This window comes from Desmodus rotundus, chromosome 7, assembly GCF_022682495.2.
Source record: "Desmodus rotundus isolate HL8 chromosome 7, HLdesRot8A.1, whole genome shotgun sequence".
In the NCBI taxonomy this organism is placed as follows: Eukaryota; Metazoa; Chordata; class Mammalia; order Chiroptera; family Phyllostomidae; genus Desmodus; species Desmodus rotundus.
This window is the reverse complement of record NC_071393.1, coordinates 56405285-56427847: the sequence shown is the minus strand read 5'-3', so window position 1 is coordinate 56427847 and position 22563 is coordinate 56405285. Positions and strand designations below refer to the sequence as shown.

The following is a 22563-nucleotide window of genomic DNA, read 5'->3' as shown; positions in this document are numbered from 1 at the left end:
TGGAAGTGGTGAACTATGAGTCTCCTGATCTGAGTCTTCCCTTCGCTGCCTTCCTGTAGCCAGAAGCGCCCCCAGAGCTGCTCTGACTTGACCCAGCTGCCTCTACCATGCTCCACCTGGATGGGTTGGGGAGGGGTCCGTGGTGGGGGCAGGTTTGCACATCTGCAGCTTTGTTATTTCTAGTGCGTTTAAGTGCAATGCAGACAGACCACTTAGGCTGGAAAGTTTTTTCCACCTTTTCACGATCTTCCAAATGAGGATTTTACTGCTGGACAGGAGCCACAGGAAGATAGGGTGGTCATTCTCCATGACTACAGATTCCTCTGTCCAGTGATAGCAGGTTGTAGAATGCTGCCACCCTTTGCTCCTCTTCTCTGCCCCTGACCCTGGGCTCAGCCTCAACGTGTACCATGCTGCTGATATCTCAGAAGCTCTAACAGGTTTTTTTTCTTTAACTGAAAATTCATTAGGCTATTTTACACAAAATATCATGTGTTCTGCAATTAGAGCTATTCTTGCTCTCAATTTGGATGCCTTTTATTTCCTTCTTGCCTAATTGTGCTAGCTAGAACTTCTGGTGCAATGTTGAATACAAGTGGTTGAGAGTGGATATTGTTGTTTTGCTCCAGATTTTATGTGGAAAACTTTCAGTCTTTTACAACTGAGTATGATATTAGCTGTGGGTTTTTCACTGGTGCTCTTTATCACACTGAGGAAATTTCCTTCTATTCCTAGATTGTTGAGTTTTTTTATTGTGAGTGTTAGGTTTTGTCCAATGTTTTTTCTGCATCAATCAAGATGAACGTGTCACCTGTTCTTTTATTTTGTTAATGTGATGTATCACACTGATTTTTTTTTTTTCATGTGTTGAACCGCCCAGTCATTCCTGTGATAAATCCCACTTTGTCCTGGTATTAATTCTCTTGAAAAAGATTCAGTTTGCTTGTATTTTGTTGAGGATTTTTATATCTATATTAATAAGGATACTGGTTGGTAGCTTTTTGGTGTTGTCTTTAGCTTTGGTATAAAGGTAGTTCTGGCTTCATAGAGTGAATTAAATATTTCCTCTTCTATTTTTTATTATGTTTTATTCAATCACCATTTCTCCTCTTCTATTTTGTAGATCAGTTTGAGAAACATTGGTGCCAGTTCTTAAATACTTGATATAATTCACCAGCGAAGCTTTCTAGGCCTAAACTCCTCTTTGTTGGGAGATTCTTGATTAATTATTCAATCTCTTGATAGAGATCTGTGAACTTTTCTATTTCTGTTTGAGTCTTTTTTGTAAGATTATCTAACTTGTTTAACCAGTTAATTATCTAACAGGTTGGCATATAGTTGTTCATATAATCCTTTTTATTATTGTAAATTCTGTAGTAATGTTTCTTTCTGTTTCTAATTTTAGTAATTTGAGGTTTTGGTTTTTTTTTTCTTGGTCAGTCTAGTTAAAGGTTTGTCAATTTTCTTGATCTTTTTAAAGAGCCAACTTTTGGCTTTATTTTCTCTGTTGTATTTCAACTTTTTACATTTGTCTCCACTCTAATATTTATAAACTCCTTCCATCTTCTAGCTTTGGCTTCAGTTTGAACTTCTTTTTCTAGTTCTATTAGGTATAAAGTTAGGTTCTTTTTTTTTTTTAATATCTTCATTAACAGCTGTAGATATTTCTTTGATCACTTTATGTTGTATACCATAGATTTCAGTATATTTTCATTTTCATTTGTCTGAAGTATTTTTTAATTTTCCTTGTGATGTCTTCTTTGACCTTTTGCTTGGTTAAAATTGTGTTGTTTAATCTTCACATTTTTGTGAATCTTTCAGCATTCCTTCTTTCATTTGCTTGTTGGCTGTTTGAAATTTTTTCTAAAGTGTATGTTCAACTCCCAGGCTTGTTTTATGAGGTCAGCATTACCCTGATCCTGAAACCAGATAATGACACCACAGGAAACTACAGGCCAATATTCCTGATGAGTATGGATGCAAAAATTCTCAACAAAATACTAACCAGCCAAATTCAACAGCACATTAAAAGGATCATACATCACAGTCAAGTGGGATTCATCCCTGGATGCAAGGATGGTTCAAAATATGCAAATCAATAAAAGTGATCCATTACATTATTAGAATGAGAAATAAAAATCAAAGTCATCTCAATAGATACAGAAAAAGCATTGAACAAAAAACCCAACATCCTTTTATGATAAAAATTATCAACAAATTTGGTATAGAAGAAACATAGTAAAGGTCATACATGACAAGCTGACATCATACTCAATGGTGAAAGATTGAAAGACAAGGGTGTGCACTCTGACCACTCTATTCAACATAGTACTGGAAGTCTTAGAGCAGTCAGGCAAGAAAAGCAAATAAAAGGTATCCAAACCCAAAAGAATAAGTAAAATTGTTTGTAGATGACATAATCTTACATCTTGAAAATTCTAGAGATCCCACCAAAAATAGCTACCCAGCTGCAATGAGAGGGAATTTGGCTTACTTTATTGTATTAATTATCTATTTCTGTATAATAAGTCACCCCAAAACTTGGGGACTTGAAAGAATAAATATTATCTGTCAGTTCCTGTGGTTCAAAATTTGGAAGCAGGTTAGCATTGTGGTTCTGGCTTTTCTGGGAAGTTGCTCTTATATGTCAGCCCATGTGCAATCATATGAAGGCTTGGTTGGGGCTAAAGGATCAATTCTAAATTAGCTCCCTCACAGGACTATGGGTGTATATATCAGTTCTTTGCTAACTGACCTTCTAGAGAGCATCTGATAAGTCCTTATTACATGGCAGATAGCTTCTTCCAGTGCAGGTGACCCAAGGGAACATCACAGTGCCTTTTATGACAGTTATACATTGTCATTTCTGCCAGGCTTTTTGGTGGAAACAAGTTGAAAAGCACAACCACAAACACGGAAAGGGAAATCAGGCTTCACCTGTTGAAGGGAGGAGATTTCAAACTGTGAATATCACTAACTGACTAAGTGGAGGTACTCTGTGGAAGAGACTCAGAATGTAACAATGCAGCTCCAGCTGCCTACCATTTCCAAAGCCAATACTTGAGAGGCAGGTGCTGTTCTAAAGGAAGTTGGTTTTATTCAGGTGCTGGCAGCCTGGAAGATGGAGCACTCTTGTCTCAAAGCTCATCTTAGCATCTTAGGCATCCCAGCTAGTTTATATAGGGAACCGTGTGAGGAGGGAAACTCAGGAATTTCTGGCAATGTGCAGTTTCTCAGCTATGCTCCTGGGTGGTTTCAATGTTATCTCCAGCGTGCATCATCATGTACTTTCATTGTTCCATGCACAGTTTCACTGCTGACATCTGGGAACAGGACATGCAGGCAGTGTTTCTGGTGGTTCTGATATGAATCACTGATGCTCACCCAATTTCTTGTGGTCCAGGTTATCCCTTGGTTGAGCAGGAGCTGCAACTGCTGATGTCTATAAAATACTTATAAAAACATTTAATACATGAGTCATCTATGAGTTTGTTGGTACAGGCTATTCTATAATTAACACCTGATTATAACACTGTTACAATTCTCCACTGTCTATCTTTCTTCTATATTTATGGAGCTATCGATGTTTTCTGAGTCTTCTGGAGGAATGAGAAACTTTAGCCTGCTATAAAGCAAAACCGTATGTATGAGTTAAGCAGATATATTTTTAAGAGGTGCCTTCAGAGCAGATACAGTTTTTTCTGGTGTGGGAAAACTAAGTCATAAGAAGGTTTAAAACAATAAAGAGAAGCATTATAAAGAAAAGAAAGGCTAAACCTAAATTAAAATTTTTCCTAATATGATCCTGAGTCTTTGTTGTATCCATGAAAATAGACTCATAAACCAATCTCCACTTCCCTCAAAGAGGAGGAGGTATATGATGGTCCAGTGTTTGTTGAAGCCAGGTATGCTGTTGCCTGATTTTGGTGATTCTTGTTTCCTCCTGAGCTGAGCTGACGTGTTAGTGTGAGCACAACAGAGGGAGTTGATGGTCATGTGAACTCCTCCTTGTTCTCCTAGTATGTAGACTAAGGCAATTTGATTAACTGTGACAACTTTAGCTAGAGAGTCCAGAGATTTCTGAATATTAGCAAGTGAGGAGACAGTTTTAGTGGCTGTGGTGATTAAAAGCTTGGAGAGATTTCAAAGTACATGCTAAAGTGCAGTTGTTCCCCACCAGGGTAATAGAGTAAGTACATCTAAAGAAGTATTCGTCACCATCTAGGATTTCTCTGGGAGGATCTTAGGCCATTCAGGTTAACATTAATTACTCACCCTGGAGTCCCATGTGCCCCAAACAATTTTACTTACTTGGAGATCAGGAGGGAACAGTTCTCCTCTGGGTCCCCCTGAACAGGTTAAAAGCATCTGGAGTTGGGGTACATATTCCAGTGAGACTTGCTGGTGATGCTGCTGCTTTTCAGGAGAAAAGATTACTTTTGGGCGAACAATTTACAGAGCAAGTCCTGTCCCAAAGAGAGACAGTGCATTCGGGCAAATAAAGGAAGCTGAGGAATCTGATAACCTAAGATCTCTGAGTTGACATTCTAAAGGCTGAAGGGAGGTTTGTTGCTGCCATTGTCTCTTTATCTCTATGGCTGAGACTGTTGTTTTTTTCCCCAGTCAATGTGGTATTCAACACAGAGTATGTAGCTCTCATGTCTATAAAAGTTAATCAACTTGCTCCCCACTGTCAATTGTATCTGGGGCTCCTGCGGGAAAATGATCATGGGTTGGAAGGTCTCTAAAGGAGCTGTGGGCCTCCTCACTCACCATTCCTTTTCACCATTTGCCTATGTATCTCTTTTTATTTCTTTCTTTTTCCATGCCTATTGCTAGGCACTGGAACTTTCTGCCTTGGCGACCTTCTGCTCCTGGTCTGTCATCCTTTCAATCTTGTCTGTGCATAAGTGAAAAATAAAATTGTAAAGACAATTAACTGAACTAGACTTTAATGTCCATAACTGTGTGTTATAGAGTCTATTGAAATAATTTCTTCCCCTAAAGTCACTCTTATTTTTATCAAAGAGCCAAATCAAGACCAATTCATTTATTGCATTAAGTCCAGTTTCAATTTGGACTGATTATTTGCATAAACACAACAGGGATGGCAGGTGATTATATAGGCTTTCTTAAATGTGCTTTGCTGGAATCTTATAAGGAATTTCCAGGTTGAGCTTTAATTAGCTACCCAGGGCAAAGAAGCCAAGCCACCCAGATGCCATCAAGCTTTGCCTGTAATACCTATAACTTTGGGTAAGTTTCTCGAGTTTTCCAGGTCCCCCAAATGTCTTGAGGTTCTTCATTGCCATCTCCCAGGAAAGCATCCTTGGCTCCTTACCTTGAAAGAATGCCGTGAACTGTATGAATAAGCAAGGTACAGGGCCTTTCTCCAAGGGGCTTTTATCAGCTTCAAAGTCAATCTTTATTCCTTAAAATTGCTTAAAATTTTCTGGTGACATCCACAGTCTAGGCATGTCTCTCTCAGGCAGGACATTCCAGTCAAAGTCTTGATTAATAAAACCGCAATTGGAAACTGGCTTTATGTGTCCTATTTTGAAGAAATCAGATCTTGTTGTATTTAAGCAAACAGACATTGTAATGGAAATAATAATTCTCACTCATTAAGAGTTTCCACATTCCAGAGGGATCAGGTAGCGAGAAAAAATATAAATGCCTCAGTATTGCTTATGAAAGTATAATTTGCCAAATTGCTTTAAGAAAAAGGTTTTCTTATGTCCGAAAAACAAAAAGATTAAAAATTAGCAGTATTTTCAATAAAAAGTTACAAAAACTGCAATCATATTCAGTTTATTCTGTCCCATAATCAATACTCATTTATGCTGATTATTTGTCAGTATTCCTGTAGATCCAGTTATTCCATAGAGTTCGAGTTATCTTCATCTAGTTCAAAAATACCTGAAAATTTATTCTCAGAAATATGTAATTTAGAATAAGAGTCCTTTCCCTGGATCTTTCTGAAGAAAGACATATTTGTAAATGCATCAGGGTAAAGCAATTACTGTCTCTTAAGTGACCAAAAAAAAAAACCAAACTTAAAATGACATGGTATAGATCTGATTATAATGCAACAGACAAAGGAATTTGTTTTCCTGTAACAACATTTTACAATAACAATTAAAATTATAAATAAGAGTATGTCAGAACTTTGTAGACTCTTGGAGATTTCTATATAATATCTAGAACATCCACTTTAATAATAAAAATATGTGTATATAAATAAAACATAGTTATTATTTATTTCTTTATATGACAAAGCTTCCATGTACTTTCAACATTTCAAATAGGCCTAACTGGGTCAAAATTTCTTCTTCATAAGAAGAAAATACAAATCCCCACAGCATTTCAGGGACCCATTATAATGACCCAAAGCCAATTTTAAGTCATAAAAAAGTCTCTCAAAATATAAACCCTGGGAAGGCTGTCAAACCTATTTGACCAAAAGAATGTGTATCATTATGAAACAATTTAAATTATGTATCATTATGAAACAATTTTAAATTATTTACCCAAAGTGACAATAAAGGTATCAAACATAAGTACATGCTACCAAAACTTTAGTTCTTATAATAAATAATATGGGTTAAGTAATCAAGTATGTGATTAACACATTATAACATAACTTTTTTTTTTTTAATTTAATCTTTGCTGTATGGGCAGATAAAGGAAAAATTTTTTCCTTTTAACAGACTGAAGAACCAAACAAATTCTGTTTTAGCTTACTTTTGACATTTAGATTCATTTGCCTAATTAAATTTATTATTCAGCTTACCTATAAAATTTCTTCTCAAGATCTCGCCTCATAAACCTTCAATTTGCACAGACTGTGCAATGTAAACAATCTTTCTGCAATTTACATGAACCCTTTTAGTTTGCTTCTTCTTAACTCATTCGGAATTAGCCAACTTCAGAAAAAATTATTTTCTTTTTCTTTAACAAGTGTTTTAACAAGTGTTTTCATATTTTATGCCTTCTATTACCAAACCATACAATTTGTTTCCAACTTAATTAGAATTCTTAATTCTTAGATATCTTGATTTTTAGTGACAATTAGAAGTAAGTAATTAGTGTTCTTTAGATTGATATTTTTATGAATACATTTCATAACTTCTAGAAGCAGGTTTTTTCCATTAGCAAACACATTTTCAAGTGACATGTGTTTAATTAAGTATAAAATGTGTTCATTGACAGATCCAAATCCATTCTGTAGCTTCTCTGTGATAAGGTAAATTAGGCAAACTCAGATCAATTGATATTTTAGTATCCTGTTATTTCAAAATATCTATATATTTAATAATTTTTATCATTTAACCCAGCAAAACTCTAAATTTCCAAGTCACCAAAGGCTTTTGAAAATTATATTTGTGTGTGTGTTATGTATGTAATTATTATTAAAAAGCTTTATCAAAAACTTTTCATTTTAGTTACATTTACTTATTAGTTCTTCATAACTTTATAAGATTTTAAAGTCAGTTATTACCCAAGCCATTTTCTTGACAAATTCTGTAACAAAGATAACACAAACTTATTCCTATAAACCCAGGCAAAACAAAAATTATATATGTTATGTGAATAATTTTAAAACATATAAATTAAATTTAAACTAGGTTTAATATCAAATTTTTTTCCAGACCACATCAACCTAAAAAAAAATTGAGATCTTATTTTTTACCATACATATACATAATGTTACTAATAATTATAGAGAAAACAAGATTTTTTTTTGTCCTTGACAACTTTAAGGAAACTGGAAGACAAGCGGGGGAGATATCAGGATTGGTTGGTTTTAGCTGCTTGAGTTTATAAGTGCCCATTTTCCTTCATATTGAGGTAGAGCAGCCACCCCTGCTGTTTGCACAGGATTTGGGGGTGGCATTAATTTTGCCATTGTTCCTGAAACCACCATAGCTTCTGTGCCACCAGGAGGAGGATTCAGAGTGTTTAAAAGACATCTCCTCCGCCCTGACTGATGTGGCTTCCTTGGACGTTGTCCTGCAAAGGGAAAGGTCATCAGTTCAATTCCATTTCAGGGCACATGCTTGGGTTGTGGGCCAGGTTCCCAGTTTCTCTCACACGTCAATGTTTCCCTCTCTCTCTGCTTCCCTTCTCCTCTCTAAAATTAAATAAAAATCTTTTTTTTTTTTTTAAGGACTTATCTCCTCAGTTTTTCTTCTTTCTGAGTTTACACTCTGGGAATGTAGTGATATCTCTCCCAACCTTTGATTATCAATTTAAATTATTTCTCGAGAACCAAGATGGCAGTGTAGGTAGACACACTGCGCCTCCTCACACAACCAGAACTGACAGAAAATCGAACGACATGGAAGTCCGACACCAAGGAGATAAAAAATAAACATTCATCCAGACCGGTAGGAGGGGCGGAGACGGGCAGCCGGGGCGGAGAGGACTTGGGTGGCTGTGGCGGGACTGAGACTGGCGGAGTGTGGGTCGAATGGGGCAGGCAGTCTGAGCACTAGCAGCCCCTGCGGCCCCACATTCGCGCACAGATAAACCGAGAGGGCCGGACTCAGAGTGGCGGAGAACGGGGCAGGCAGAGTGGCGGGTAGCACCCCGCAGCCCCACATTCTCGCATAGATAAACCGGGACAAACGGCGGTGAGCAAAGCAGACCACATAACCCAGGGCTCCAGCTCCGGGAAATAAAGCCTCAAACCTCTGATTGAAAACACCCGTGGGGGTTGGGGAGGCAGCAGGAGAAACTCCCAGCCTCACAGGAGAGGTCGTTGGAGAGACCCATGGGGCCTAGAGTGTGCACAAGCCCACCCACTCGGGAACCAGCACCAGAGGGGCCCAGTTTGATTATGGGTAGCGGAGGGAGTGACTGAAATCCGGTGGAGAGAGGAGCAGGCGCCATTGCTCCCTCTCAGTCCCTCCCCCACGTACAGCATCACAGCACAGAGACCAGCGTTACCCCGCCCTGGGGAACACCTAAGGCTCCGCCCCTTTAAGTAACAGGCTCGCCCAGGACCCCCCCCCAAAAAAAATGGCCCAAATGAAAGAACATTTCAAAGCTCCAGAAATAATTCAACTAAGCAACGAAGAGATAGCCAACCTATCAGATGCACAGTTCAAAACACTGGTAATTACGGTGCTCACAGAATTGGTTGAATTTGGTCGAAAACTAGATGAAAAAATGAAGGCTATGTTAAGAGAGACAAAGGAAGATGTACAGGGAACCAATAGTGATGCGAAGGAAGCTGGGACTCAAATCAATGGTGTGGACCAGAAGAAGAAAGAAACATCCAACCAGAAAAGAATGAAGAAACAAGAATTCGGAAAAATGAGGAGAGGCTTAGGAACCTCCAGGACACCTTGAAACGTTCCAACATCCGAATTATAGGGGTGCCAGAAGGAGAAGAGGAAGAACAAAAACTTGAAAACTTATTTGAACAAATAATGGAGAACTTCCCTCATCTGGCAAAGGAAATAGACTTCCAAGAAGTCCAGGAATCTCAGAGAGTCCCAAAGAAGCTGGACCCAAGGAGGAACACACCAAGGCACATCATAATTACATTACCCAAGATTAAACACAAGGACCTACATCCAAGATTACTGTATCCAGCAAAGCTATCATTTAGAATGGAAGGGAAGATAAAGTGCTTCTCAGATAAGGTCAAGTTAAAGAAGCTCTCATCACCAAGCCCTTACTATATGAAATGTTGAAGGGAATTACCTAAGAAAAGGAAGATCAAAAATAGGAACAGTAAAAATGACAGCAAACTCACAGTTATTAACGACCACACATAAAACAAAAACGAGAGCAAACTAGGCAAACAACTAGAACATGAGCGTTGTCAATAAGGGAGTGGGAGGGGGAGAGGGGTTAAAGGTACAGAGAATAAGTAGCATAGATGATAGGTGGAAAATAGACAGGGGGAGGGTAAAAATAGTGTAGGAAATGTAGAAGCCAAAGAACTTATAAGTATGACCCATGGACATGAACTATGGGAGGGAATGTGGGAGGGAGAGGGCTGGGCAGGATGGAGTGGAGTGGGGGGGGGGGAATGGGACAACTGTAATAGCATAATCAATAAATATATTAAAAAATAATTAAAAAAAACAAAACTGGGATTTGCTCATTTTTGTAATCTAGGAATAAATTACATTAATTTTCAAAAAAGAAAAAAAGAAAAACTATATCAAGTGCTTATTAGATATTGGCATACATAGAAAAACCTTTTCCACTCCTGTTTAGACAGCCTTGGAGATCTTTTTTATGATTCACTGTGGCCAGTGATATTTGGAGGCTTTCAGCATGGTCCTCTACATCCTCCTGAGCTACTTTTGTTGTGTGTCATGTAAGATTGATGTTCAGGTTTACTCTTTTATATTTGTAAATACGAGAAAGCACATTTTTAGTACAGAGTTCTAAGGTTGGTAATTAACAAGAATCTTCATTAACCTTTTTGAAAGTAACATAGTTGCCTATACAATTATAAAAATCTAGATAGGGCTTAATCACACTGTCTTCTAAGAGAGATGCCTTGGGTTCTTGCAGTGGGAAGGGGAAGAATAGCAGAAAATGTAATGATTTCTTTACCGTGAAAATTTAGTTTAGAATCTTGCCTACTCATACCAATATCTGTATTATAATTGTCAATCACATTCAGCAAATACTTATTATTACTGTACTGAATTATATGGGGATGTTACCCTCAGGGAATTTAGCAATGTACCTGAGGAATTAACAAAATTGAAATAAATATAATGTAAAGTAATATGTGATTAATGTTTGCATTAATGCCATCGAGAGATTTTTAAATATCTTTATTAAAGTTACCTTTATTGTGGACCCAAATCATTATACTAAGTTATAGTAAATCTAAAATTAAACAATATATAGATGTAATTCACCCACAGAGATGAGCAGTTAAGGAATTAGAAGATGGAGATATTAAATACCATATATAAGTCCATTGTTGGGAACTGACTAAACATCATTTATAAGTTAAAATTTTTGTGTTTACTCTAATAAAGTACTGTTATCATGTGTATGTGGAATTTTCTGTGGTAAATGCTTAGGTATGAATGGGTTTATGATATGCTGAATTATTATCATATGTTGAATTATAAAAAAGTCATTTTATCTCCCTATTTATTGTATTTCATCATCTTTAAGATTGACACCCTTTCACCCTTTTTAGCATGTTTAAAAACAAGCTCTTTGCGGGGAGGCAGAAAAAGCAAACTACAGGATGTGGCCAAAGTAGGTTTACAGTTTTTGTATGAAAAATAATACAATAAATAATAATGCAAGAATACAGTGTGTTTCACATACAATTGTAAACCCATTTTTGCCGCACCCCTGTATATAGTGACAGAAGGATATGGTGAACAGACTTAGAGTGGTGAACAGACAATGCTCATTTTCTTTCATCTTCAATGATAAAACTGCTACACAAAAATTCACCCAATTCTTATTTTTTTTCTTAAATGCACGTTTCTATGACAGCTGTTACAAAACAATCTAACAAAATGGTTTCAAATGAAGTTAAAGATAATGAAGCACTACTAGAGCCATATTATGGGGGGAAAGCAAATGAACTTTTTGGCCAACTCAGTTCTTGAAACATACAATCTTATTAACTGATGTTACCCCAATATATTTAATAATAAAACTTAAAAAAAAAAACCAGATTGTGATCCTCGACCAGTTTTGGCGAGGTAGTGCAATCTGTGGTAATTGTATGAATATGTATACACATCATAAATGTTGTCATATGCCTGTATAGAGTATAATAAATGCCTCTAAAGAAGAAATAATATCCAGGAAATACTAAGGAGTATTCCTTTAACACTTCATAATGGTTGTGAGGGTGGAAAAGTAGGCTACACTCACTCAATTTCAAAACCTGCCTAATGCAGGATTCTTTCATTGTTTTATGTATTCTTTTAAATATCAATTTTGATGGTACAAATGATTTTGTAAGGAAGAGCCCGAATATATTGAAGCTTGGAGTCAGAATGATTCTAAAGACTTAGATTATGACTTTTTATGAAAACACCAAAGCGATATATGAGGAAACCAATTTTAAACTCAAACATTTTTTAAAATCAGTATGAAATATAAATTCTAAATTGTAAGAAGGCATTGACAAAATTTGATAGTAATCTTTGTGGTCTTTTTGTCCCTCCTGTGATGTTACTATTGCTATTTACTGTGCTCTTTTACTATTTTCATGTGAAGTGGCACAGTCACTCAGTTATAGGGTAGTCTGTTGCCACTTCCAAGCTCTGTGATCTCTCTGAGCATTGGTTTTGCAGCTGTAAAAGGAGATTTTATTTACCTAGTAGCATCATTACGTTTGTTCTTTTCGCCTTAAATTCCAAGAGCCAACACATATGTATACTTGAATCTCATAACATTTCAAGTAGGCTGTTCATATATCCTTCAAAAAGTGAAATTTGATACTATTAAGATGTTTTTTCTCTATTAGATCTTTTAGCACTAGAGATAGTGTGAATAACTATATATCAGTAATGAATATTAATAATTTTATTTGTTAACTTGTGAGGATTGAGGAGATAGGCAGATCAGTGTCTCTCACTATGTAAATGGTTGAACACTGTACTAGAATTAGAATGTGATCTGGCAGTCATGCTGCAACTCCGTATAGAATCCCTGCCAATAAAATAGCCACAGATACAGTCTGATGAATGATTGTTGTATAGACTACTCAAATATTAATGCCATTACTATCGATGATGGTGGTTTTTCCCCCAGTGAACAAGTCTTGGTAAAGTTATGAACGAAAATAAAATACAAATTTCCTTGACTTTACATAGGAGTCGTAGTTTGGAAATAGTCATTTTGTCCTAAAATAGCAGGGGGAAAAAGACTGTGTGAAATGGGCTTAAGTTCTAGGTTGATATAATTGTAAATAGTTGTGTTTTATTTGTTTATTTGTTTAATCTACTTGAATGTACAGCTGGAAATGCAAAAGTCTAGACCAGAGATCTTCAGCTAGCATGCTGTGGTGCACTAGTGTGCTGAAAGCATTTTTAAAACATGTAATACCTGTTTATTTAGTCAGGGGCACTAACCTCTTCCTTTAATTGTCAAATAAAAAAATAACAGCTGACACAACAATAGCTGTCTGGTATGAATGAATCAAAATTAATCCTGTTTTTTTAGATTGGCAAAAATGTATTTTTTGGGTGTGCCACAGAATTTTAGTAATTGGTTTATGTGTACCATTAGATGAAAAAGGTTGAAAATTGCTCTATACCTCAGGTGGCAAACACAAGGCCCGCAGGCCAAATCCAGCCCTCCACCTTTTTTTATCCTGCCTGGCACCTTGTTTCTACCTGGCGGCAGCACTGAGCTCTCGCTTAACTTTTAAGAAGTAGTTAGATTTATACGGTCCTAAAATTACATTCAGCCCTTTGAAGGCAACCACAAGGCTGATGTGGCCCCCAGTGAAAATGAGTTTGACACCCTTGACTAGACTCTTTTTTATTGTGTAGGTCTATTGGGTGCATTGCAGGATATCTTAAAACCCTGGCCTCTTTACACTAAATACAAGTAGTCATCTTAATCTTTTGAGAACTAATAAACATTCCTTCCAATTAAAAAAAAATATGTGTTAATTTTAGAAAGAGAAGAAGGAAGAGAGAAACATCGATTTGTTGTTCCACTTATTTATGCATTCATTGGTTGATTCTTGTGCGTGCCCTGGCCAGGGATGGAACCCACAACCTTGGCTCTAACCAACTAAACTACCTGCTTAGGACTCATTTCGTCCAGTTTTAACAGTGTCCACAGACATTACCACCCTTAAGAGAAACTGTTGGTCTTATTGTATAAAAAGGTGAGGAAGTCATGTACTAGAGTACAAAATGATACGCAACATTTAAAACCGTGCACTGACTAAATTTAAGGTGGATAATTTGAGACTTTTAAAATTAAGATGACTATATTCTATGTTCTTATGTTTCCTAGTAAAATGAATGAAAAAAAACCCAGTGACTCACAGACTCTCGGTAAGTAACTGTACTTAAAATATTTCAAATATAATTTAAAATATTGAGATATTTTACTCTTGCTTTTTTATCACACTAAACCTCTTTCTAGCTCCTCAAACAAAAGAAATGAATTCCCGGATCCATGCTTGCTTCATATATCTGTATACTAAAGTACAATGTTGCGTGTATTCATTTCAACAAAAACCTGCTATAAGAAGATAATTTACCATATTTTATTTGTATCGTGTATATGTATTTATCAGTGTAGTTTGTATCTGAGTAAAATGGTATTCTATTTATTTTTTATTCCCTCTCAAATTAAAGTATTACACTTAAAACTCTATACTTTTCATATCACTTACAGAGATTATCTGTTGACTCTACATCATGTTGGATAAGGAAATTTGTGTTCTTAAACCTCCCACTGCTTGCCTAACTATCTTCAGACTCCTATCAACTGTGCTAACACTTCTGAAACTTAGTAATTCATGGACTACCTTTATGTCTTTGTCAAATGCAAATACTACCCATTCTGTTATTTACTTAATATTTTTGCTAAGATTGACTCAGTTTTTTATGTATAAATATATATGTGAATGTGTTTATTTCATTGTTATAATGCAGCCAGTATCATTTGCTAGTGTAGAAGGTGATCTTAAGTATAATTAAGTCAGAACAATTTTATTCAATTTTTAACATTAAAATGTAGGAAAAAAACAAAGCACAAATGAAAACAAAAGTAATCTACTTATAAAATGTGTTCCTGAAACCTAGTCTCTCCTGCATTCATGGTATTCGTACTGGGTGCAGGGCGGAGGGGAACACATGGAAAACCACAGGTTCACTGTCTATAGCAGATTCAGGTTCATTCAAGCATACATCATGAGGACTTCTCTTCTGTAGTCTAAACTAATTCCTTGCATCCCTCTTTCTCTTGAGGCACACTTACATGAAAGTATAGGCACTGGGGATGAAGACGTTAAGGTGGGAGCTGCTGGGGTAAGATGTCCAGTAAACAAATGGCAATTTGCTGGAGTTAATGTGGCCAGTTACTCTATATGGGGAAGGCAGAGGAGCTGAGCTCTTTCAAAAGGTTGGAGGAAGGGGCTTTCATTTATGGCTTACTTCATTAAACTGGAGTGAGGAGGGTAAATAATAGGGGGGATATTTCACAGTATTAAATTTTAGCTCATGGAGGATTGTTTCCAGTCCTGGAGTCTATTTTGTGACTAGCCTGCTAACAAATATATAGCACCTTTTTAACACATAACATCTATTCTTGATTAGTTAAAGTAAATAAGAAAAGCGTTGCCATAGGTAAACCCTGAAGTCTTAATAGTTTAACACAATAGAAGTATTATGTGTTCATGTTACAGTCCAGTGTGAATTAGTTAGGGGAGATGGGACAGATAGTTTCTGGTCCATGCAGTCATTTAGAGATTCAGGCTCCTTCATCTTGTATTGATCTGCCACCTTGAGATCCTCAGTCTTTTCTCTTCAGCTACTGATTTTCTCATTGTTTTATTAGTATGTTATTAGAAATTTCCTGTGCACATAAACATTGCAAGATAGAAAAGATTGATAGTTATAATACTGACATTTACTCAGTTCTGTCTTTGTGCCATACCCTTTTAATTATATTACTATATACTATCTCGTTCTCATTAAGACACAGTTAGAGGTAGGTAGTGTTGTCCTCATTTTTAAGAGGAAACAGAGCCATAAGTGTTTATATAACCTGTCCAAGGTTATACAGTAGAGTGTAGAGCTGAGTCTCAAGTCACACCTCCCTGACTCTACGATTGCCTTTTTAACATTATTATTATTATTATTATTATTATTATTATTATTAAGATTCCATTCTTCTCACTCATATTTATTAAAAACCTGTTATGTTCCCAGTACTGTGCATTGGAAGGAGTGTAAATGGTAACCTAGAGATCTTACACATCTTGACCTTATGGTCGTGAAAGTCATGCATACACAATAAATGAAGCAACACTCTAAGAAATCCCTTGGAGGGGATTTTGCTCTTAGAGTTGCTGTGAATTCAAGGAGCAGCGTGAGACGTTTGGGTTAAGGGGATCTTGGGAGAATTCATCTTGACAGTTGAAAGCCTGTGGAGGATCCAGACAAAGAGAAGAGAGGAAAGGGGAGGACACCTCATGCTTGGGCAGTGCCTATTCCTTCCCACCACACCGTCTTCCTCCCTAATTCTTCTCTGGTCCTGCTCTTATGGAAACCAGAAATGTCAGTGTGCGTCTATGTGGCCCAGTAATTGAGGGCTAGTGCTAATTTACATATTGGTTATATTTGGTTATATTTCCTGTTCTGTTTTTAGTCTGCTTGACTGGGATCTGTATTCAGAGGTAAAGGAAAGAGCTGAACATTTCTCAGAGTGCTGTTGACTTGTGTAAAATATTAATCTGACTTCATAGGAAAGGAATTGACGTGGTTGAGGGACATGCTAATTGGTGAGTAAGAGATAGAGGCAGGATTTTAAGCTGGTATGGATCCTTTCAGCCTTGGGGAAATATGCAGCTGGGAGGCTCTCTGGATGCTGTACTCATCTGTATGCAGTGCCAGTCTGTGTTCCTGACATGGGCGACCTGAAGAACCTGCAGCTCTCATCACGAGTTCCTCCTGAAAGCAATTATCAGATTCACCGGTGACTATAAAAGAGATACATTGTTTTAAAGGGATATGAACAGGAATGTTGGAGGCTTATTGCTTTATTTAGAGTGTGCCGTCTTGTGCCGGTCTGACAAAGGAGAATGACAGCATCATCACGATGGTTTCAATATATGTGATGGTGGAAATACAGATGTTGGATTTGGGAGTTTCTCTGAATTGCTTGTAGTCTGGTGACCTATATGTAGCTTGCTGAGAATATGAAACCCTCAATATTTTTTCTATCCATCATTGCAGATAGGTGTGTGATACCTCATTACAGTAAAAAAAATTTGAGAAATGTAATATGATGATGAAATTATTAACTTCAGCTCATATTTTATCCAAAATCATACATATGAAAGATTACAGGACATCCCATGGACATAGCTAGATTTGGCTCACTCTTATTTCTAATAGTGTCACAGAACAATTTTGCTTTATTTTGAGACAATTTCAGTGAGGTACTTGGAAATTTGGAAAAGACTGTTACACCAAGACACGTTGATAATAAGGCTTGGCAGCAGCACCATCTTATAATTACACTGTCTTCCTTTCCTTTTTGGCCATTTGTGGGTCTGTTTTGTTTCAGTTGCTCTAGATTCCTGTGGGCTTTCTCCTTTCTTTAACACACTGCTTAGGCTTTTTATTTCCAGAATTATGTTCTCTGAACACATCTTTGATCACATCACTGCCAAGTCAGAAGTCTTCATTGGCTCCTCTTTACTCCCCAAATAAATTACAAACTCCTCAGGGTAATAGTTATTATCACCCTGCGTAACTACCGTCCAGAACAACAAGTACAATAGAAACAGCACCCAGAAGTTGTCCTTGTTATTGTTGCTCCTCCCCAAGAGTAATATCTGACCTTAAATCTTGCTCATCATTATGTTTATGAAGTTCCTGCATGTTATTGAGTATGATAGTAGTTCATGACTGTGAAGCATGATTTGTATACTTCCATCAGCAAACTTTGTATGTATAAAGCTCTTCTGCATGTGGCTTGGATAGTGATGAAGTCCAGTAAGGCATAAACTAGTCATACAGAAGGTTCAGTAAGGCCTGTCTGGGACCCCCAATTTCTGTCCAGACTTCCTCAAGAGCCAGAATCAATGCACAGGAGAGCATTAATGAGCAGACTGCCTCATGTTAAAATCGCTCTGGTTTAGAGCTGAACTTCTCAAACTTCTTTCTAAAATTATTGTGGTAAAATGCACATAATATAAAATTCACCATTTTATCTATTTTGAAGTGTATAATTGGGTGACATTTAGCATATTCACAATGTTGTACAACTACCAGTTCCAAAATATTTTCATCATCATCAAAGGAAATTCTGTACCCGTTAGGTAGTCATTTCTCATTTCCCCTGTCCTCAGCCCCTGGGAACCACGAGTCTGCTTTTACTCTGTCACCTGCTTGCCCTCTGTTAGCCTTTTCTTAAAGCTGCTGCAGCTAGTATATTTGTCTTAAATGCGTTTGACAGATGGTCAGACTCCAGCCCTGAGGAAGTTCTGAGGCAGGCAAAACAAGGGCAAGCAACTGAGAGCATACCTCAACCACCACACAGGTCAAAACAGTCACATTTCTTTGAGAACGAAGTCCATGTTACTTCCTCTTAGACAGTCCACACCAGGAACATGAGCCATCATACCTAAGACCATTGCCCAGTTGGAGATTGGGGGTGGGAGTGATAGGTGGGTAAGTTAAAATGCCTCGAAGCTCTCATCAACATATTAGCAACTTGTTTCTTTGTTAAGCAGCCTCCTGATTGTTGTAAATTTTCAAATTAGATTTCAAAGTTTCTGAAAAATTGATTCTGATGGTTTTTGTCAGTTTAATTGTTGCTTTAATGGAATTTTAAACCTCCTAATCCATTGTTTTCAGTGATGTTACCCTGCAAGTTGCCATTTTAACTATGCACTCATCATTACATTCATCGTTATAAATTAACGAGTAAAATGTGGAGTCACATTATTGTTTTAGGAGTAGGCATGGGAAATTTTAAGTTACTGATAACAATATAATGTGATCTGCTCACACAGAAAGAATTGAACACATCATTTGAGGAAAGCACTAATTCCATAGATGTTTTTTTGAAAATTTAAAAAATATTTTTCTATTTACTTTTTCACTGTTAGCTTGTGTTTTCTGTCGAAAAAATGATGACTGTCCTAATAAGTATGGAGAAAAGAAAACTAATGAGAAATGGAATCTCTCTGTGCATTACTATTGTTTGGTGAGTATAATTTATAATTAAATCTCAGAAATTTGATATTCTTTTAAAGAAGAGAATTAGATGTTGATGACTGTTATCTGATAATCATTTAACTTCTCTAGATCTCATTTTGCCTATATGTAAAAATAAGATTTTCATTTATCAGATTCTACGATTCTGAAATTACTTGGCACATATAAAGACCTGTCATCATTACCTATTTATTTTTGTCTAACCCTTTAGGGCCTAACTGAAAAAAATGGTTCGGCCTCTAAGGAAGTTATTCTTTTTACCACTTTTTGTGTTTTCATTGTTGCTAGTGATAAATCTCATAAAAGATTTGTAGGTTGAGGGAGTAGAAGAAAAGCATTTTATTTCACAGAGACTCTGGAGAGAAGGGTTCTGACTAAAGGTAGTACATATTTGTAGGAAGGGAAATAGGTTAATTTATGATGGTTAACTCAAAAGAAAAAAAAAGTGATTTCATACTGAAAATTAGTTTTTATTTTGTTTCCCCTTCCCTCTACCAACTTCTCCCCTCACTGAATTTGTGTCTTAAGTTCTTATTTTCTGGGGGCCTCTGTAGGGTTGTCCATAGCATGGACTCTGGCATCTCCCAGAGCAAGTGATGAAAAAGAGAGGGATAGATGGATATACCAAGATGGAATTATATGACCTAGTCTTTATAGTCACATACCACTGTCACTTTTGCTTTATGCTGTTTGTTAGAAGCGAAGTCATTAAGTCTAGCCCACACTTAAGGGGAAGGGGATCAGGTCCCAAATCTTAAAGGAAGGAGTATCAACAAATTTGTGGACATATTTTTATGCCCAACAGAGTGTCCATGCTAAAACTCTTTAGATGCTTCCTTGGGAAAACATCCAACGTATTCCGTGGTGGCTCTCTAAGACTACAGTTTTGTGTGTCAGTTAAATAGACTTGTAGATGGCCTAAGAACCTAATTTCTTTGTACCAAGACTTCAGGGAACATGAAGTTGGCATTCCAAATTAATTTGTAAGTTGGGGTTATTATATTTTGCATCATACAAGAAAACTTTTTTCATTTTTCTAAGAGTTTATTTGTTTTATTAAAAATTATTTTATTTTTGATTTTAGAGAGAGAGGAGCAGAGGGAGAAAGATAGGGTGAGAAACATCAACCGTGAGAGAGAAATATCAATTGGTTGCCTTCTGTCCACACCCCAGGGGACCGAACCTGCAACCCACTAGGCAACAAACTGGTAACGTTTCAGTTCTGGAGACAATGACCAAAGAACTGAGCCACACCAGCTGGGGCTATTTTACTTTTTATGTAGTAGGAGAGCTACTTTATTTGCTAGGGTGGTTTTTTTCATAGCTAATTTTTAAGTAATGTATATCACTTAGTTTTCGTTAGCATATATTATACTGATTGAAGTAAGCCTCTTTAATCACATACTTGAAGTATTTTTAATTAATATATTTTTGAATTATTTAATATATTCAAAAAGATACCCACCCTGGGCAACATTCTAGTTCATTGTGAACGGGAAAGTAATGTTACAAATAGCAACAAATGTTAGAGCTGAAAGAGACTGAAGAGACAATGTAATCTAGCCCAGCCAGTGTTTTTATTTTTCTGTTTAAGGTCAGACATTAAATTACTTGCCTAGGGATCCAGAGAGTTGGACACAGAGCCTGGTTTGCAAGCCAGGGTTTCTTATTCACAGTCCCATGCTTTTTCTTGTTTCATGCTCTTTTAATATATTTAAGCTAAAGTTAAAAATCAGATTTTTAAAAATGTGAACATTTATGTTAATTACAAGTCAATAGGTTTCCCTGTAAATGTGCCTTTTATGATCCAGAATCCAGTTAGATTTATAAATTAGCCTGAAATATCACCGATAATCTCTACTGTCTCCACACTGTTGCTGTTCCTAAATTTACACCTTTCAGTATTTGCTGCCTTTTTCCCCTAAAGCTTAATTGCAGGGCTTGTTGTTGTTGTTGTTGTTATTTTCCTTCCTTCCTTCCTTTTTCTGTTATTTTCTGAAATACTTGAGAAACCAATTTGGTTATATGAACTATTAATATACAATGTCTTTCAAATAAAAAAAATGTGAGTAGCTTCTTACTTTGATCATGAAAAATAACTATTAAAGTTAAGAGGTACTTAAAATTTGAGTTATGCTTATGTTTATTAAAATATTAGATATATATTTATTCCAAACTACTTTTTTAGAGCTTATTTTCTAACTGAGAATATATTCGTAGTTGATGTCAAGTGGAATTTGGCAGAGAGGTGAAGAAGAAGAAGGAGTTTATGGTTTTCTAATAGAAGACATAAGGAAAGAAGTGAATAGAGCTTCCAAACTGGTAAGTAAATTATTTTACTCATTACACTAAATACCATAAATATTATCAATACTAGGAAAGTCTTCTTCATCAGTTTCTCCACTAGAAATTAGTAAGACTTTGATTTTATGTTCCAGTGTTTACTTCTGTCAAATATGGTGAATTTTAGAACATTTGTATTCTTACAAATAACATGGAGTTAAACTGCCCCTGGGTAATATATGTGACAATGTTGATTTCACTTCCTTATCTTAGTCCAACTAACCCATCATCTTACCCACTCTTATTTAAAATTTTATTTATTTATTTGGGGGAGAGAGAGATCAATTTGTTGTTCCACTTAATTATGCATTTATTGGTTGATTCTTTATGTGCCCTGACCAAGGGTTGAACCCACAACTTGGCATATGAGCATGGCACTCTAAACAACTGAGCCCCCCAGCTAAGGCCATTTCACTCACTCTCCATCAGAATTATGAACAGACTTCCACCCTGCTGTTCTTCCAAGCTGTCAATCCAGCCATTCACTTTTCATTCTTACACCTCAGTTTCTGGTTTGGAATGATTATTTGAGGTAAAAATTACACAACTTTGTAGACCAATAATTTATGATCTCCACACCTCTTCTGGCCCTTCTGTGATATTGTGTGCTCGTGGTCATTGCCTTCTCCTGTTCTCCAAGGTAAGTATTCTAAACTTTTAATTAACTCCTCATTCATTTAATCATAATCTGTGAGTCTTCTGTGTGATAGCTACTAGATTATGTGCAAGGAAAGGACTGTAGGTTTCCACATGATCTGAGTAGAAATAATGAAAGAGAATGAGAAGGTTAAATGTGAAGATAGAGTAGGGGCCTGCGATCTGCAACAGGTAGTTAAAATAATGTTCTGTTTGTTCCCTATTTTAGTTGAGGCAAAGAAATGGAGGCAATTATTTTTTAATATGTTGAGGATTCAGGGACTTGATGGTAAAATAGAGGCTCTAGAGCCCAAGGAAAAACCTTGAGAAAGTTTATCAGTGGCATTTATCTAATGGCCACATATGAGTGTTAGTTTCAAAGTTCCTCAACCTCCTGGTGATAGTGAACTTGTGAAAGATGGCCTCTAAAAGTCCCCTTACAGTTTGGAAATACCTGTTTTCTTAAAACATGTGAATTCTCTCTTGAGTATACTGTAATGTGAACCTTTGAAAATATCTTGATCCTGAAGAGGTATCTCCATTTGTGACCTTAAACTAGAATTCTGTATATCATTTTACTGGGAGAGCATCAGGTTGGCTAAGTATTCTCCTATGACTTGGTGGTGCTTGAGGGATTAGCATTAACACTGTAAAAGCT

General features: G+C 36.4%; 1 protein-coding gene across 3 annotated transcripts in view; it reads left to right on the top strand.

The window, feature by feature from the left end:
• G2E3 (G2/M-phase specific E3 ubiquitin protein ligase) overlaps nucleotides 1-22563 on the top strand; it is a 72421-nt gene that overhangs the window by 23493 nt on the left and 26365 nt on the right. Inside the window, exons 2-4 of one of the 3 annotated variants that reach the window (XM_045188311.2) lie at nucleotides 13984-14024; nucleotides 18818-18915; nucleotides 21147-21248. In XM_045188311.2, the coding sequence (XP_045044246.1) occupies nucleotides 13988-14024; nucleotides 18818-18915; nucleotides 21147-21248 (237 nt within the window). In that variant the 5' untranslated portion in view covers nucleotides 13984-13987. Of the gene's footprint in view, nucleotides 1-13977; nucleotides 14025-18817; nucleotides 18916-21146; nucleotides 21249-22563 lie in introns of those variants that run through there. The other 2 variants (XM_053928551.1, XM_024551369.3) reach the window with 2 other exon arrangements.